At 35.9% G+C, this 19,425-nt stretch overlaps 1 protein-coding gene and 1 long non-coding RNA gene across 5 annotated transcripts; both read left to right on the forward strand.

Moving 5' to 3' along the window:
- Positions 1-203: 203 nt before the first annotated feature.
- LOC139972926 (uncharacterized) lies at positions 204-18,791 on the forward strand. Of its 2 annotated transcripts, XM_071979238.1 has the most exons (8): positions 204-306; positions 4,138-4,183; positions 4,750-4,922; positions 5,205-5,469; positions 5,705-5,919; positions 6,083-6,382; positions 6,765-7,026; positions 18,202-18,791. In XM_071979238.1, exons 1-8 carry the CDS (start codon positions 226-228, stop codon positions 18,513-18,515), a joined length of 1,656 nt encoding a protein of 551 aa, XP_071835339.1. In that variant the 5' UTR covers positions 204-225; the 3' UTR covers positions 18,516-18,791. The 2 variants fall into 2 exon arrangements, with proteins under 2 accessions (XP_071835339.1, XP_071835340.1); XM_071979239.1 differs by lacking the exons at positions 4,138-4,183; positions 4,750-4,922 and having other exon boundaries at positions 219-306.
- On the forward strand, positions 8,360-17,576 carry LOC139973554 (uncharacterized). Of its 3 annotated transcripts, none has more exons than XR_011795243.1 (4): positions 8,360-8,694; positions 14,084-14,261; positions 15,180-15,265; positions 16,687-17,576. It is a non-coding gene; the product is annotated as an uncharacterized lncRNA (long non-coding RNA). The 3 variants fall into 3 exon arrangements; XR_011795242.1 differs by having other exon boundaries at positions 8,362-8,694; positions 14,084-14,252; XR_011795244.1 differs by lacking the exon at positions 8,360-8,694 and adding an exon at positions 12,575-12,733 and having other exon boundaries at positions 14,084-14,252.
- Positions 18,792-19,425: the final 634 nt, after the last annotated feature.

Raw genomic sequence — 19,425 nt, forward strand, 5'->3', positions numbered from 1 at the left:
ATCATATGGGATGGGTGCCTTGGAATCCTTATCTGTTTACAACTGAAAGACTGTGTGACGCCGAAGAAGAACAATGCGATCTGGCTGCGAGACATCGTCATTTTAAAACTGTGTAAGTACACTTCAGGTTATCCGTTGTTTTCAGGAACATCAAGGATAGTTCTTACCTCTGGAGATGCATTTCATTTGAGTTGTCATTCATTTTATATCAAGACATTCGTAAATATGGAGCTTTCCATGGCTCTTCGAGCACTATTTGCATTCTTGTGCACAACAACCATCGCCTTTACGTCCTCGGAAGGAACGGTGAGTTAAACTTTTTACAATTTCTGTTCTTCATTATTATAAATCACGTTTCTTTCTTGTTTGTTAGATGTTATTATTTAAGCCTGGGTAATATGTTTTACACGTTTCTTTCTTGCTTGCTGGGTTATATAAATTCCCACAAAACTTAAGAAAAGTTTTATTACTTGATAGCCTGTTTTACAATTACTAGTACAACATTCTTGTTTTTAGTAGCTTATGCAGTTGGAATATTGCAACTGATATGAAAGTAATTTGATTTTTGCGAGTAACAATTCTTCTTCAATAAATTCCTTCTTTCCAAAATAATAATCTATCTTCTACAGCCTACAGAAGGGTGCGTTTTTGGTGTAAAATTTGCACTGCACCTTATAATGAAAATATTGCATAACAAATTCTATTTTTTGCTTAGTTAATTTTGAAATCTTACATTGCCTTGAGAAACTTTCTCTTATATTGTCAATAAATATCGCACGTTATCGCTTATGTATTCCTAAATATATCTATTTAACCACACGTCGCTGATTTGTTCAATATAACACTAACGCGTAAAACTAGAATCGTATGTTTTACGTAATGGCTTAGAACATAACCATTAACAATTTCAGAATAACATAAACATTTGTGAAAGTTATTTTAAGACATTTGAACAGTTATATCCTAACTATTTTAGAAACTTTGATGTTGAAACGTAACTTTGATGTTACACTAAATCTCATTGACCATCATCAAGTCTCTATATTTCCTAACTAAATACGGATAACTGTCTCTTTAAAAATCGATTTGACTACATTAGTACGCTAAGTATTGCAAAACTACAGTATAGGTTAATCGTACTCGAAAAAAAACCCTTTAAATTTGATTAATTAAGTATTCTACCTTCGCTTGAAAGTCTTTAATCGTAGCAAAAAATATATAATAATCATATGTGCAGTCCGCTTTCTGTTACATAAATTCACTCCACTTCATGTCCAAGTGGCGCCTTTTCCGTTACGCGTGAACAAGAGTCAAAGTTAAATATTTTAACGATCTATTGTATAATTGAGAAGATATTAGAAATTATTGATCATTCCATGTCTTTTTCTCCTGTTATATATGTTTTTAACTTATTGTTGAGCGTTAAAATCATATGAACAAAGTTGTTTAAATATTAAAGGCAGAACTGTAAAATAACAACGTTGTTCGCTATCATAGCGCACTATCATAGAATTTCACATATTTACTTCGGAAATATCTACGGTGATAAATTACATATAACAAATACCTCTTTATGATAAAGTTTATAATTCAAATTCGTCCTCTTTGTCCTTGTTTGCCCAATTAACTTCGTTTAACGAGACTTGGTTCATTGTCGGATTTAAATTACTTAATTTTAATGAAGAAAGAACAGATATTTTCAAAACTTGATGCAATAATGTACTAATATATTTTCAAATTAGTTTTATTTGATTTTTTTCTTAGTAAGCATTAGTAAATCTTTGAAAGCTAACATAAACACTAATGCATATTTGCCTTGCTAAATTGCACTTAACAATTAGCTTCCGTGCAATACTTGCACGGGTAAACTTCAATGGCTACAAATCTCTTGCAATAATATACTTTAGTCTATACCGTATAGTAACTTGTACAATATTCAGAACTTTGAAATTATTGTTAGTTTAAACTAATAATATGTAGATGTTTATCTCGTTCAAATTCGTCCTTCTCGTTGTCTTAAAAAGTACTTAGAAGTTCCAAATACCGCTCTCCCATGATTTTGAAGATTAATGCACAATTATAGAGTTTATGTCCTTAAACTATCAAGCAAGTAGTTTATAACTAAACAATTAGACCCTTAAGTACAATATTTTCATACTCTTGGAATTTGAAAAGTATCTGCACAGGTTCTATACTAGAAAAATAATTCTCGGCGATTCGCATCAGAAGTTAACAAAAATTACACCCTTAATTCGTTTTACTGTTTTTGTTATGTAAGGTTAACTCGGGTTGTAACTTAGTATCGGATATTGCAAGGTACATGCATATGTGTTATTTTTTCGATTTAGTGTATTTGCACTTTGAAGCATATTTTTTTCTAGTAACATCGTCAATATCTCAGGTTAACCTAACGTATGCAATTGGTGCATTTCATACAGTGTCGTATTCCCATGTCAACCAATAATGTACTTACACGGTGTACAAAAGGTCAGGTACATCCCTCACTACCCAAAAAGTCACTTTAACAACCAGATTTTCCGTCGGAATCTTCACATGTTGCTTGGCAAGTACATGTTCCGTAGATAATGTTTGTTGGACATGTAGATGACAATGTAGCTGTCAGTTGGTAAGACCAAGAAAATACATCCAATTTTGACAAGAATGATTGGAAACACCTCTGCCATGAAATGTGATCGTTTCTCCATTTAACAGTTATATAGTAAAATAAGAAGGAATTACATTGACAAATATGGAGATTGTAGAAACGACTGGATGTATATGAATAAAGTTATGTTGTATTAGTATTAACGTTTAGTTTTTTACTTACGTGCATTACTTTCGAGTGGTCCAATATGTGTAACCTTATATTGCCCCCATTCATCAGTGATACGAAAATCTGTGTATGTTTTGTAGAAAGAAGCTCCATTTGATAATTCGATATCCACACAAACTTCGTAGTCTGCTTGGTTCGTCAAATATGATAACTTTTCATTGTCGAGCCAAAACTCAGTTGAGAGAAAACCAAATCCATCTTTATACTGTGACCAACTCCTATTGAAATTAACAGCACCGCTATCGCGGCGTTGTGTGACCTATAACAGAAGAGGAACATATTGCGAATAATATAACCAATTAAATACACTCTCGAGAATGTACTCGAGTAGGAAAAGTACAATTGAATGTATCCATTTATGTCACTATTAGGAAAGATCGTCTCCGAAAATAATAGCTATATCCCAATTTCGACGTTACTGAGTGGGGATGCGACTTCCTGATTACCCTGCACATTTTCAAGTCATAGTACCTACATGCTAACGAAAGGCCTTATCACGTTTAAAATATGACATCAACATTTCCATTTAGACGTTTCGTCCAGCTTTCCACCAACGTTGTTGTTGCAGTACACCTCAAATGGTTGTTCATATCCATCTGGCTTGATAATGTATACTCCGTTAGAGCTGGACGCAGAACATTGACTTTGAACGTCTCGGCAGTCCTTTGGATATTCAGAACGTTGATAAAAGAAGTAATGATCCACTGTAATAAAGAGATCAAAACATTAACAAATTATATAATATGCATGATTTGTGTTCAATTTGTAACACAAACTTGTCACCGTATACAATACTTCACCGTTAAAGAAAATCCTGCAAAGAAATTGACAATTCTCTGAGATTTTAGGAGATAGCTAAAAATCGCAGCAGGAAAGATGGAACTTGAAAAGTAACATGAAAACCTAACATCAAAGTTGGTACCTATGTCATTTCCTTTGTTAGAATACGTTGCATTCCTTTCTCTCCCTCTTTGTCCTATTCCCTAACTATTTTTTGCTTTATTATTTTCTTCCGGGGTGGGGTTGATATGATTTATATAATAAAACACTTGTTAAAAATTTCTTGTCTTGTTTACAGTATTATAGGTTGTAAAATAGCACCTATTTGACATATATTTTTGATGACTCTTCGTCTCATTAATGAAGAATTTATTTATCGTAACTGTTTGTAAAGAACTATTAATTTTTTTTCAATCTCATGTATCAAATAATCATGTACAGACAAATTAAGAATGTTGGAAAATAAACAATTTCAAAATGACACATTGACATATATTTTTGATGACTCTTCTTCTCATAAATAGATTATTCATCGGAGAAGTTTACCTTCAACTACAGTGGACACTCAAAGTAAGATATTTCACCTTGAACTGCTTTGTTTTTCATTCCATCTATATAAAAAAATGTAATTCACCAAAATAAATGACTTTTGTTATTTCCAAGATAACTTTCTGTTTTTGTTTCTGTTTCATTGACCGTGTCTGTGTGAGACAGCAATTAGTATGTTACTTTCGACGACTTACAACAATCCAAAACTTACAACCTTTAATACTGCAAAAAAGACAAGAAATTGTTGACAAATGTTTTTTATAATGTATGTAACATCGACCCCAACCCCGATAAAAATAAAGCAAACAAGGGTTAGGGAAAAGGGCAGAGAGGGAGAGAAATGAATGCAACGTGTTCTAACACAGGAAATGATATATGTACCAAATTTGATATTACTTTTCAAGTTCCATCTTTCCTGCAGCGGTCTTAGCTATCTCCTAAAATCTCAGAGAATTGTCAATTCAGGAATTCAGGCAGGATTTTCTTTAACGGCCAAGTATTGTATACGTCGACAAGTTTTTGTTACAAATTGAACACAAATCATGCATATTATATAATTTGTTAATGTTTTGATCCCTTTATTACAGTGGATCATTACTTCTTTTATCAACGTTCTGAATATCCAAAGGACTGCCGAGACGTCCAAAGTAAGTGTTCTACGTCCAACTCTAGCGGAGTATACATTATCAAGCCAGATGGATTTGAAGAACCATTTGAGGTGTACTGCAACAACGACGTCGGTGGAGGAGGAGGCTGGACGGTACGTCTAAATGGAAATGTTGATGTCATATTTTAAACGTGATAAAGCCTTTCGTTAGCATGTAGGTCTAATGACTTGAAAATATATAGGGGTAATCAGGAAGTCGCATCCCCACTCAGTAACGTCGAAATTGGGAAATAGCTATTATTTTCGGAGACGTTCTTTCCTTATAGTTACATCAATGGATAACATAAATTGTACATTTCCCACTCGAGTACAACCGAGAGAGTGTATTTGATTGATGATAGTGTTCCCAGTCTGTTTCTCTTCTGTTATATATAGGTCATACAACGCCGCGATAGCGGTTCTGTGAATTTCAATAGGAGCTGGTCACAGTATGAAGATGGATTTGGTTTTCTCTCATCTGAGTTTTGGCTCGGCAATGAAAAGTTATCATATTTGACGAACCAAGCAGACTACGAAGTTCGTGTGGACATAGAATTATCTAATGGAGCTTCTTTCTACACAACATACAAAGGTTTTCGTATCACTGATGAATGGGGGCAATATAAGGTTACACATATTGGACCACTCGAAAGTAATGCACGTAAGTTAAAAACTTTATAAAAAGTAAATACGAAACGTTAATAATAATAATACAACCATAACTTTATTCATATGCATCTAAGTCGTTTTCTACAATTTGCATACATTTTCAATGTAATTCCTTCTTATTTTAATATTTTACTGTAAAACTGAGGAACGATCATATTTCATGGCAGAGGTGTTTTCAATCATTTTGCCAAAATCGGATGTATTTTCTTGGTATTACCAACTGACAGCTACATTGCCATCTACATGTCCAACGAACATGATCTACGGAACATGTACTTGCCAAGCAACATGTGAAGATCCTGACGGAAAATCTGGTTGTAAAAGTGACTGTTTGGGTAGTGAGGGCTGTACCTGTCCAGCTGGTTTCTTAATGCAAGGCAGTTACTGTGTCAGTGCGAGTGAATGCGGGTGTTTTGTAGCAGAGGCCAACTTGATTATACCAGTGAGTATCTGAACGAATTTCATTTCAATATCACATTACTATAGAAATGAAACAGAATCTAAGCTAACTGACCTTGTTTCAACACAAAGTCTCAAAGTCTGAGAAAACACACCCACAATGTTTAATAAATATCATTTTTATATTTTCATTAAATAACTTTTAGAGTGGGCAAACATACGTTAACGATGACTGCACACAACATTGTTCTTGTAACAATAACCAACTGATCTGTGAAGACTACGTCTGTAATACTAATGCTGTGTGTGATGTCAGGAATGGAGTACGACAGTGTTATTGTAATGAGGGATATGAAGGTGACGGTGAAAATTGTCAATATAGAGACTACCAGGATGTGTATGACGCTGGCCATAGACAAGGTGGCATATATACAATCATGCCTACGGGATGGCCTGGTTTACCATTCGACGTAAATTGTAAAATGGAAAACGGCGGGGGATGGACCGTAAGTTTTAATTGAATCACTATAAATGTTTCAAGTATGTTTCTGGGATTTTTTTAATGATCTAGTCTACTGTAAACGGTAATAGAAGCACAACTTTATGTTTCAGGTTTGGTTGCATTTTTGTAATTCCTTACCATGGATTCAGTATATTAAAAGAACTTATCAATGAGTAAACGAAAACGGTGACAACCCTTAAAATGAACCCCTCCTAAGAAACAAACAACGCTCAGAAATGTCTTAAGTTTATCAGACTGAAATATCATTCTATAGATATAGGCTATAATCAGTCGTGCGGTATTCTTAGATTAAGTTTGTCTGTTAGCATACTTCAACGACTCCCTTATTATCTTTCTTTTATTTTTCTTACCCGATGTCCTTCCAGGTGTTTCAACGTCGTTCTGATGGCTCTACGAGTTTTTATCGAAACCGGGCTGCGTACAAAGACGGCTTTGGTAACAGCAGGAACTTATGGCTAGGAAATGAAAAGCTTCATTACTTGACGAACCAGAAAAACTACAAGCTTCGATTTGACATCACTACTTTTAGTGGATCAGCTTTATATGCTGAGTATACAGAATTTCAAGTCGAGTCTGAAAGCAGCAACTACACAATGAATAAACTGGGCACTCGCAGAGGAAATACAGGTTTGTTGCATGATTGATATTTGCGCCTTGCTTGGGTGATAGGTCAAGTTAAAGTGACTAGTATGTTCACAATAAACTTCATTAGAAAATTGTACGTCATGGTTTCAACACATCTTCATGTTAAATATTTACTTCAAAAATGCTCCATGTACACTAAGTGTTGTATTGTTGTAAGGGAAAAGAAGGTTCCGTCTCGAAAGGGATTGAGCCAGTGATCTGAACAATTGCAAAAAAATCTCGTCCCATCTGGACCCGTTATTTTAAAGAAACAGTTATGTGTAAGATAGTTACCGCATCATTGTATCAATTGAATACCGGTGGTATCAATTACAAAATATTGAAGGAGTCTGACTAGCCGATGAAAGAGAATGTATGATGTATGAGAAAGCATCAGTCTAAGAACAGGATATATAATGGAAGAGAAATACGACCATATATCTTTCCAGAACCATTAATAGAGAATATAAGTTTCCAGCAAACACAAACTTCTAACAGAATAATGTTTCTTTCAAGATATGCGAAACAATTATACCAAGAAGAGCCACACACCGTGTTTGAAGACAAAGACAACCCTGGATAAAATTACAATGTGAAAGTAATAACTAAAAACTAGTTAATAGAAAGCCCAGGATTTACTTCACATATAGAATCAAACACAATATATTCTAATTTAATCATAATATTTATTATAATAATGCAATAATTTCCTTTAGAAAAGCCTAGTTTTCATATTAAAAATCATTAATTTAAATCCAAATCAATGGTCACTTCCATTGATCTGTAAACCTGATTAAACTAAAGAGCAATAAAGAATAAATCAGCTCATGAAGTATCTTTAATTATCACGGAAATATCACATTAAAAATGAATTCTGAATCTCTTTCAACGTGAAACCTCATCGCCCCCACTTCTCAGTAGACTTTAAAACTTATTTATATTCCAACAATAGTGTGCGACATATCAGGTTTCTTACGCTATTGTTCACGGTCAAGTATATTGATCGCTGATGGTTCTTGCTGTTTTCCTTCACACACTGTAAATTTTAATTAGTCATATACACATGCCAAAATGGTCAAATGACTAATTTTGCATTAGTCAGAATTTTTGACTAATTTCATCGGTCATATGACTAATTAAAATGGCTAAAGACCAATGAAAGTTAGTCATTGTCCAAAATAGTGACGAAGCATAATTAGTCAATTGGGAATCACGAAATTTGATTTCAAAGCTTTATTTGTTATTTTTGGTCTTCAAGGTTTTTTGTTATTTACTTACAAACAACTTCCGCGCCACAATATGGATGAATATTAAAAAAAAAATTCTAAAATCACCAATAATTAAAAACCCAAGGAATAATGGATATGCTATATAACAATTTTCGGTTAAGTGTAAACTCTAAGACGTCATAAGAAAAATTTCCACAAATTTTTGGGGGAAATTGATAATTACTTATAGCAAAAACTTAATGAGGTTAAGGCGATATTCCAGCACCGGTACTAAAACGTCTTCGTCATTTGACTAATTTAGAATTCACAAATGACGTCAGATATACGTAGCCGCGCGTGCGCACTCTGCAGGCGCCAGGCCTCTAGCTCTCGATGATTTCGACGCCATATTTGATACTGCAGTAAGAAATTCTGGAGCCGAGAAAATGTCTGCAATCGCAAGGTGGGTGTATCTTATAACTTTACTAAATTGTGATTTAATTGCAAGTTATTCTTTATTTAGTATTTTTAGAATAGATAGTTAAATTGATGAAAAGTAAATTACCAGTTTTAGTTCTGCTTAGCAACAACGAACGTTCGTCGTTCTAGCCTAACGTTATGCCATATGCATGATATGTGCAGGATACCTCATACTCACAGGCCTAACGTGATGTGCACACAAATTTATCTTTGTTTATTTTTAAATGTTAACCTGAGTAGGGCTTAGCTTATTTACTGTTCAAATCGATGAAATTGTCAGACTGAAAGTAACGGTGAACAGCGTTATAACTACGGTGGTCGGCACTGGGCGGGCCCGACCAGCACGGAGGATTTCCGCCAACCACTCCGGATGAAAAACACTGCTTCCGACCGGCACTAATTTCACATAAAAAAACTGCTTAAAACGTAACTATTTGTGAATAAAAGTGTTACTTGCATTAATATTTCCGTCCTTAATCGTGTTTTATTTGCAATTGTACAAGAATCATGTTTTGCGAGGACTATTTTCCTGAATGTTTGAGATTTAAAAATCTAAAAAAACTGAAACCAAATCACAATCTAACTTCTTGTACACGTGCACATTAGCGTGAACCAGAGCCTAAACATACAGGACGGCTATAATCCTACCTATGGAGAACAGGACCTAAACTCTCTAGCTAGGTGGAAAACAAGAGCCCAAGGGCACTGTGGTTCCTTGCTTGGGGTATATGACAATACACATAATATTATCAAGCAAGATTGAGCTCAAATAGTCCAAGTAATTGTGGTCCTACATGTTCCCATAGAGTAACCAACACTATAGCCAACACTTTTGTGATCACAAAATGTGATCGGATTTTGGATCAAAAGGCACTTTTGAGATCTAAATATGGCGTCGAAAATGTAAGAAATATAAGAGACCTACAAGCGTGTCAACAGATATGATAACATTGGTGACCTCAGATGACATGACCTTTAAGTTTCAAAATGTTCCACCACCCCGTTCACAACTTGTCCCAAAATATCAACCATGTCACACCTTGGCATTGAGATTTAATTGCATTAAATTAAAAAAAATTAACTTTGAACTTGTATACATAACTTCACACGCAAAGGTCACCCGAAGGTCAACCAATTGACATTTTTGATCGGTGAGACCTAAATAGAGCATGACTGTAAAAATTCAAACATTTTTTCTTTGCCCATTTTCTCCCCCCAAAATACTACTTTTTTAACATTAGCTGACCTTTGGTGACGTTGGACCACATGACCGTTAAGTTTGAAAATATTCCCCTATACCATTTGCAACTTGTCCAAAAAAATAAACCTTGTCACACCTTGGCACTGGGAGTTATTGCATTAAATGTGTGAAAATTAACTTTGACCTCATATAACTTCGCACACGAAGGTCACATGGGGGTCAACCCATTGATATTTATGATCAGAAGGTACCTTTAACATCTGAAAATAGCATCGAAACTGTAAAAATCCACAAAACACGAAAAGATCAACAGAGGTCAAATTGAGGTCAAGGGTCACCCAGATGCGAGTCGACAATTGGATTACATTGAAGCAACTCCCAACCCTAACGGACAATTTCTTCTCAAGTTATCGCAAAAATACTAATTTTTTTATCATTAATTGACCTTTGGTGACCTCGGATCACATGACCCTTAAGTTTGAAAATATTCCCCTATACCATTTGCAACTTGTCTCAAAATATCAACTGTGTAACACCTCGGCACTGAGAGTTATTACACTAAATGTCTGAAAATTAACTTTGACCTCATATAACTTCGCACACGAAGGTCAGACGGGGGTCAACCCATTAACATTTATGATCAGAAGGTACCTTTAACATCTGAAAATAGCATCGAAACTGTAAAAATCCACAAAACACGAAAAGGTCACCAGAGGTCAAATTGAGGTCAAGGGTCATCCAGATGCGGGTCGACAATTGGATTACATTGAAGCAACTCCCAACCCTAACGGACAATTTGTTCTCAAGTTATCGCAAAAATACTAGTTTTTTATCATTAATTGACCTTTGGTGACCTCGGATCACATGACCGTTAAGTTTGAAAATATTCCCCTATACCATTTGCAACTACTCCAAAAATATGAACCTTGTCACAACTTGGAACTGGGAGTTATTGCATTAAATGTGTGAAAATTAACTTTGACCTCATATAACTTCGCACACGAAGGTCACACGGGGGTCAACCCATTGACATTTATGATCAGAAGGTACCTTTAACATCTGAAAATAGCATCGAAACTGTAAAAATCCACAAAACCCGAAAAGGTCACCAGAGGTCAAATTGAGGTCAAGGGTCACCCAGATGCGGGTCGACAATTGGATTACATCGAAGCAACTCCCAACCCTAACGGACAATTTCTTCTCAAGTTACCGCAAAAATACTAGTTTTTTATCATTAATTGACCTTTGGTGACCTCGGATCACATGACCCTTAAGTTTGAAAATATTTCCCTATACCATTTGCAACTTGTCTCAAAAAATCAACTGTGTAACACCTTGGCAATGGGAGTTATTACACTAAATGTCTGAAAATTAACTTTGACCTCATATAACTTAACATACAAAGGTCACCTTGGGTCAACTTATTGACATTTTTGATTGATGAGACCTAAATTAGAGCATCAAACTATACAAATTCAAACATCTTTTCTTTGCCCATTTTCTGCCCCAAAAATACTAGTTTTTTAACATTAATTGACCTTTGGTGACCTCGGATCACATGACCGTTAAGTTTGAAAATATTTCCCTATACCATTTGCAACTTGTCCAAAAATATCAACCATGTCACACCTTGGAACTGGGAGTTGTTGCATTAAATGTCTGAAAATTAACTTTGACCTCGTATAACTTCGCACACAAAGGTCACACGGGTGTCAACCAATTGACATTTTTGATTGGAAGGTACCTTTGATATCCAAATCTAGCATCAAAACCAAACATTTCCTTTTTTGCTCGTTTCCTCCCAAAATAAGCACATTTTTTCTAATGTGACCTTTGACCTTTTGACCTTGGTTTCAGTTGTAGTTTAATCTCCTGATTCCAAAAAACAAAACGACAAGTCTGTACAACCATCCAAACTCCGACCGAAAAACTTTGACCCCATATAACTTCGCACATAAAGGTCACACGGGGTCAACCTATTGACATTTATGATCAGAAGGTACCTTTGACATCTGAAAATAGCATCAAAACTGTAAAAATCCCCAAAAACACGTAAAGGTCACCAGAGGTCAAATTGAGGTCAAGGGTCACCCAGATGCGGGTCAACAATTGGATAACATTGAAGCAACTCCCAACCCTAACGGACATTTCGTTCTCAAGTTATCGCAAAAATACTAGTTTTTTATCATTAATTGACCTTTGGTGACCTCGGATCACATGACCGTTAAGTTTGAAAATGCTCCCCTAACCAGTTCACAACTTGTCCCAAAATATCAATCTTGTCGCACATTGGCACTGGGAGTTATTGCAGTTTTAATATTTTCAGTTTTTGGACCATAACTGACCTTTGGTGACCTTTGTGGGCACCAGAAACAATAGGGCACACCTTCTCCATATGGCGGATCTATAGTCCAAGTTTGGCCTCAATCCAACATTCCCTTATTGAGATAGAGCGTACCCAAGCAAGTGTCACAGACACACACACACACACATACATACACACACACACACACGCCAACCTGACTGCATAGGTTCCTTTTGCTAAAGCAAGGAACCAAAAATCGGTTTGCTGTAGGGCAATTTTCGCACTCCAGCGGATCTGTACTTTTTTTTTAGCGAGCTAAATGGTAAACATCCCTTTTCATATCATGTATTGATCACTGGATTGGGGGTTTACAGCATTTGGTCAAGTTTTCTCGAAAGGGTGTATTACAATAACGTTTCTGGAAAAGTTTGTCCAGTACACGTGTCATGATCATACCGGGGCTGAGCTATACAGCAGCTTGAAGGTCCTCTGCTTCATGCACTGCAATACGATGTGGTGAATTGAACTGAAACTGTTTCGCAAATAAGCTTGCATAAAATTTTCACCGAATAGTCACTTATATCTCTAACCCTATGGCAGCCTAACAACACACTAAGTCAATGGGGGAAATCAAGTCTAACTATATGTTTATTCGCTGAACCTGTGACGCAGTAGGCTGGCACTAAAATTATCCATGGTTTAGAGGGCTGTACTACTATTATGCAGATATTAACGTTACGGTCAATGGTCTTTGTAGTTAGCATATATGTGTAGCGTAGCTTAATTGTTTTGTTTGACTTTTGGTATGTCAACATTGGTTTTCTGTAGTTCTTGGGGGCATAGTTTTAATGCAAATGGCTAATTCCCATTTTCAATTGTAGTTGCTTACCACTCGTTGAACAAGGCTAACAATGTACAAGGCGCAGGTAAAGGCTATACTTATGTGCTGTTTTTATCAGACTTTCGAGTAGCCCATTGTCACAATCATTGATAAGTGACTAAGAAATTATATTTATGAGGTTTGATAACGAGGAAGATTTGCAAGAATTATACATAGTATTGACTCTCGGACATTTGGTAGCGGCGGATTTTAGTGTATAAGGCAATTGTATTAATGTTTTGAGGGAGATAAAATTGGACTATATTTCATTAAAAAATGCCAGATTTCTACAGTTTCGAGTGAAATTCAATTAACCAATGCGAATTGTATCCATCGATATTTGGATTAGTCTCATTCTGTTGGTGTATGTAAGAAACAAAAAGTGAATTCATCAATCCCATTAACACATTTGAAAATCAAGGGCACTACGGTCAATGGCAGGTTGTTCCTACTAGGCAGAAACCGTACTGAGCCCTATATTTGTTATCCAAAATTTAAATTCTTTTAAAGTATTATAGTTTTTTGGGTCAACTATGCTCTTTATACTTTTTTTGGCAATTGCACTTTTTATGCCAATTAAGGTCTCTAGTGATGTCAAGAGTGAAGAATTCCTAAACACTTCCTGATAAATTTGAATTTGTTAGTGATTTTTCAGAATGCTGTTGGGTGTGATCATGTTAAGTGCCAAATCATGCCACAGTAATGACTGTTTCTGCCTTCATGATATTGTGGGGAAATGTCAATGATGTAATGGCTTCTAATAAGGAGAAATTACATGACTGAACAGCATTGGCAATTTGGCACTCAGCCTGTGACACCCCTTGAAATTTTAGCTGCTCCTGCACTAACACCCACTAGAAGTAACCTTTATATTCAACTTGATTTTTTCCCTCACAACCAATAATGTAAATATCAGTGAATGGTGTGCAAGTAGGTTTATTTGTCAAACCCTGATATTGATATTTCTGTATATTTATTTCCAACAGGTATGCAAAGAAGAGGGCATCCATGATTTGTTCATAGCTCCATGGTTGTAGGAAGGTCTTATGAAGTATGGCAAATCTGTACTACTTAAGGTGTGCCAGTCGATGAAGAGAAAGGGTGAGGTCTTTTCCTGGGCAGTTGATGAGATGCAAGGGCAATGAGATGAGCAGAGTAAGAAGGGTACATTCCATTATTTGATTATTTATTAATATTCAGTGAGGAAGTGTTGAATGACTTATCTCTTTGATTTAATAGAGCCCAAGTCGGGAATGGCTTAAAGATTCAGGTAACATGGAATTAGAGGAGGGACTTAACCTTAGATGTAATGTTGCACAGTACACCAGTATTTGAAAAAAATATTGGTAATTACCAGTTCAAGCAAGGTACGATACCACAAAAATGAAAGGACCGAAGTACCATCAGTGGCAATACTTATGAAATAGTGTAACTGGTGATAGCATGTATTACACATACCCTATATCACATAGTTCTGAAGACAAAGTAAAGTATGTTGCTTATTTATCTTTTTTTGGGAACCCAAGTATTTCTGTGAAAACACTGTATTATCGGGTGCCATTTTTGTCAGTACAACTAGTGCTTGTTTTCAACAGTACCATGCAATTTCACTCAGATGGGTTCATCAGCACGAAAGCAAGCATCAAATAGTGGATCCTAAATAATTGAAGCAGACATTTTGCCTGTCATGTTTATGACACACATGTTTATGATTGCTTGTGTGGTGCTTCCCGGGTCAGTACTAAAAAGGAATCCTGATCAATGAAGGGAGACTATTTTGCTGTCATGTTGTACAGGTTATATCAGCAGAGCTCTGACAAGGTTTATAATAGTTACATTGTTATGAATTGCAATAAAGTCCTGGTGAGAAGGAGCCATGTTATGAATTTGTATGAAGTCCACGAAGCGGCTATCCTGAGGTTTGTCCGATTTAAGAAGAACACAAGGTGCTGCAGAACAATAAAGACGAAGCGTTATTCAGAAACATTAAAATTTCAATGTATAAGAGAAGTAACCGACTTTATATGGGTATCATTGTCATTGTACACATCTAATTATAATTCTTATTTATTTTGTCAACAGATGCCACTGCTGTTGCTGCTGTGCTTGGTATTCCATTGCTGTTGAAGGAGAAAATAAAAAGCTTCCTGATATTTGCTGATGAAAGTGTAAGGACATATTTTACCCTTCAAGTCCCATGGGATCTTGTCATAATTGATTTGCAAGTGCACTTTTCAAAAAATTAAAACTAGACTTTACCATTTCGCTACGTTACAGGACTGTTTGGTGTCATTCAAAAGAGCTAATCTTTTTTTCAGAAATAAAATGACACTTTTTTATGGTGGGGGGGGGGAATATTGAATACTGCCCTCCACCACACAAGGGCAGTCCAGACAAAGGGGAAAAAGTTCCCCTTTACAGTGTTGGATATATATATATTTCACTTGGGAACAACGGCAGTTTTTTGACAAAATATGAAATTTAGACAAAATTGGCATAAAATCCAACAAAATTTGCTTGAATTTCTGATGTAACCTCAAAAGCCAAAAAAAGGGTCAAGTACCAAAAAAAAAAATCGAAATTTTGTAAAACAAGTCTCTAGGATCAAGGGCATGTAGTGTGGGGGAAACTTCTGCCAGCCATGTTAAGTCCGCCATTCAGTGGGGTGGGGTGCTGGGAAACTGTATGAGGTTCTTGTTGTATTCGCCATTGTGTGCCCTTTTTCAACACAAAGTGCCCCTTTTGTGGGGATTTGTCCCCTGCCCTATTCCCATGTAGGCGTCCCTGTTTGTACATTCTTTTACCAAAAGAATATATGTGGATGCCTTTATGATCTGTAGATAGCCCCTAATGTTTTTATTAGTGATATATATATGGTCAATTCCATTTAAACTTAGCATGGTGGTGTTGGTGTAAACATTTGCCATTTTAATTTGTTCAGATTAATTTTCATGAGTGGACAGGGACAGCAATGAATTTCCTACAAAACGCTTGTAAATCTCATGAGAAGTAATGTGATGGGTGTTAAACCAAATTAATAGCCAGTTTGAATTTCATCTTGAAAGCAAATGTTTTTTCATGGTATTTGGAAACAACAGTTGGCACTAACTGAAGGTGAAGAGTTGGTCTCTGAAAATGTAGGCCATGTGACCATACCTTTGACGCATAAGGAACAGCTGTGCAAAAAAATATGACCTGTAAAACTGTTCATAATCTAAGCACATTAGTATTATAAATTTCTTATCAATATATGTGTGGAGTGTATGGTTTTGGCAGATTGTTTTGTGATTTTATTGTTACTTTTGAATTGTCCAGGGTTAGTGTTAGAACTAATTTTTAACAGAGAAAACAAATTTTCCAAATTTAAATGCAGCTTGATTGGTTGGGATTTATTTTACTTGTCGTGAAACTGCATGCAGCTAGACAACAGCCATTTTGCTTAAAATCACACTTGAATGGGAATTTAAAAAAGTGGTGTAGAAAGCCAAATTATTTCAGGTTCAAGTAGGGTGACTAAAAGCCACATTGATACCAATAATCACCTGTATCATACCATGTAAAATATTATGGTGTATTTTCTTGCTTATAGAATGAAGACCCCCAAGCCTCTACATCAGGGGAAATGGTGCCACTTATGGAGAATCAACCTGCTTTACAATATTTGTTGATGGGGAAGAAGTTGGATCTTGCAGTCTGCTGATTTCGGATTTGTCTTCATACATTGCATCGTTTTACGTTTTCGACTTAGCTTACCCCACTATTTGAAAGAAGACCATGGTATTCATTCAGAAAATCATCTTAAGCATTAATGACAATTTTAAGTTAGACCTTTCCATTTTAAGTGTGTTGGAGAGGGTTAATCAAAACCTCTAGGTGTAAAAACAAGAATAGACATCTGACCGTTGTCGTTTGTCTGCTGTTAAAATGAAATTATCATACTTTTAAACTAGTTGATACTTAAAATGTAATTCATAATAAGATTTAAATATTTAGCCCTCTACATCAAGGGAAATGGTCCCACTTGTGCAGAATAAACCCACTTTACAATATTTGATGGGGAAGAAGTTGGCTCTAGCAGTTGGTTGATTTCAGCTCTGTCAGCATACATAGCATACATAGCATCATACTATGTTTTCAACTTGGCTTATCCCACTGTTTGTAAGAAGACCATGGTCTTCATCCAGAAAATCATCCAGTATTTTCTGGTCAACTTCACATTTGTTGTGTAGCAGTACATTTTAAAGCAAGGATTTGAGTCATGACATGACATATGTTTTTAATAGAACTTTGACTTTTCAGTTCTTATTAAAATGTATTTGTCCATTATGTATGAGTGGACATACTGCTGTATAATTTTTATATCAATATATTGTATTTCCAATCCTCTGACACAATTTGGTGATTGGGACAGCCATTTGGGACCAACTTGTTTATAATATTTGCATCCCTTGAAACAGTTCTCTGAAAATATTGGCTTAATCTGACAAAGTTTTTTATAATGATTGAACCATGGGAGAAATATCACCCCATTCTAGCTGTAACACTCCTATTGAGGGTTTTCATGTATGCTTTTCAAGATATGTTATAGCAATAAATGGGTCTGGTAAAATAAAGCCATGATTTCTGTATTTTTCATTCAAACATACCTTTTCAACCTTGCAATAGGATTTCCTTCATTTACCCCACAAGACTGCCCAATTTGTTTTGTTTTTTTTTCTGGGAGGGGGGGGGGTCGGATTGTATTAGCAACAGCCAGCAGGAACCCTGAGTGAAATTTACAGATTTTATGCACACGAATATCTCTACACAAACTGGAGGCCCAAAACATCTGCTAAAGTGAAATCAAAATCGTGATGGATGGCGCATTAGTCTGATGACTAATGAATAACAGGTCAAGTGCTGTGTAGGACTAATTTTGGAAGTCACCAGACTAAATGAATGGTCATATGACTATGATATATTAGTCACTTGACTAGTTTAGCTAATTAGTCATACGACTAATCTTTGCTGGTTAGTCATTTGACTAATTTTAATAAGGCGTACGAAGCACTGTGCAGGACTAATTTTAATTAGTCAATTTGACTAACTTAGATTAACAGTGCAGGTAATTCTCTTGCTAATAACAAAGGGAAACAATTCAGCACGCATGGCCGAGACAATGACGAATGCGATACCTTCAACTGTGCAGAGAAGCACAGAAGTGGCTGGTGGCACTCGAATACTTGGTGCTTGCATTGTCGTGATGGAAATTGTCTTTATTTCCAATACAGCGACAGCTGCCATTCTCTGTGTACTGATGACAACCTCAATGGTGTCTACAATGGAGGCAACGGGAAAAAGATATTCTCTTACTATTATATTTATAGTTACCACTGCAGCGCCCAGTTCGTTGAAATGAAAATTCGACCATCCTCTTGAGTTGATGACGGATAGTCTGTCATGTGATTTCTCTCGAAACCATTGTGCGAACAATGAGTTGTAAAATGAAAACATATTTGTTTTTTGAGAAACACAAATCAACTGGATGAAGCTTTGTAGTGTCTGAGGAATAGTTGTTGGTCAAATGTAAGTCACAGATTGAAAAACATGAAATCTTCATAAATCCTCAGACACATTGCTGAAAATTCCTTTATTTGCAATAAGTATCTTAACTAATGCTTTTAATTGCAATGAATATGAATAAACAAAATGGAACAGGATCATATATGTGTCTTTAATTGGTTCATTGTGTTTATATCCCTAAAGTACAGTAACCAGCTGGGGCGGGGTTTGGGGGCTCCCCCCTCCAGTCAAATTGCCCCCCCCCCCCTCCAAAGACATCGTTGCCCCAAAAAACATTGTTCGAAAGTTACAAAATGCATTTAAGGATCAGTTAAACCAGTTCGCGGTTGACGTTCATCCGTAATTTACGGGAATTATCAAATTTATACAAGCCAATTGCGTTTGATGTTTAATATTATCCCATCATTTTGCTTTCTGTTATCTCTACGAGGCCCTCATCTCCCTTCCTTCGTGACATACGCTACCCGACGAGATAACCTGCAACCATGTTTGTTATGTTTATAACGTACGACCATCGTTAGTTATATCGACCGCCCGAAGTTATTCTGATATTGTTACTTGAAAGCTGCAGTATGATATATTACGTAATTTCAACATCTCCCGTGTGAACTCACACAGACTGATGAGTCGTTAGAATACGCCCATACAGATTTAATGTATTACAGAGGATGGACTATGGCGCTGGAAAACAGTTTTGTAGTGGCTGGATGTAACCTCAATCGATGAAACTGACCGTCACATACAAATGTATTTAAATCATCATTAT

Source organism: Apostichopus japonicus, chromosome 9, assembly GCF_037975245.1.
Source record: "Apostichopus japonicus isolate 1M-3 chromosome 9, ASM3797524v1, whole genome shotgun sequence".
NCBI classification, from domain to species: Eukaryota; Metazoa; Echinodermata; class Holothuroidea; order Aspidochirotida; family Stichopodidae; genus Apostichopus; species Apostichopus japonicus.

What these genes read in the sequence shown, in the direction of transcription:
- LOC139972926 (XM_071979238.1), top strand. Translation starts at nt 226, where the DNA reads ATGGAGCTTTCCATGGCTCTTCGAGCACTATTTGCATTCTTGTGCACA. An exon ending in GTGGAGGAGGAGGCTGGACG is followed by an intron (nt 4,923 to 5,204) that starts GTACGTCTAAAT and finishes TGTTATATATAG; the next exon opens with GTCATACAACGCCGCGATAG. An exon ending in AGGCCAACTTGATTATACCA is followed by an intron (nt 5,920 to 6,082) that starts GTGAGTATCTGA and finishes AATAACTTTTAG; the next exon opens with AGTGGGCAAACATACGTTAA.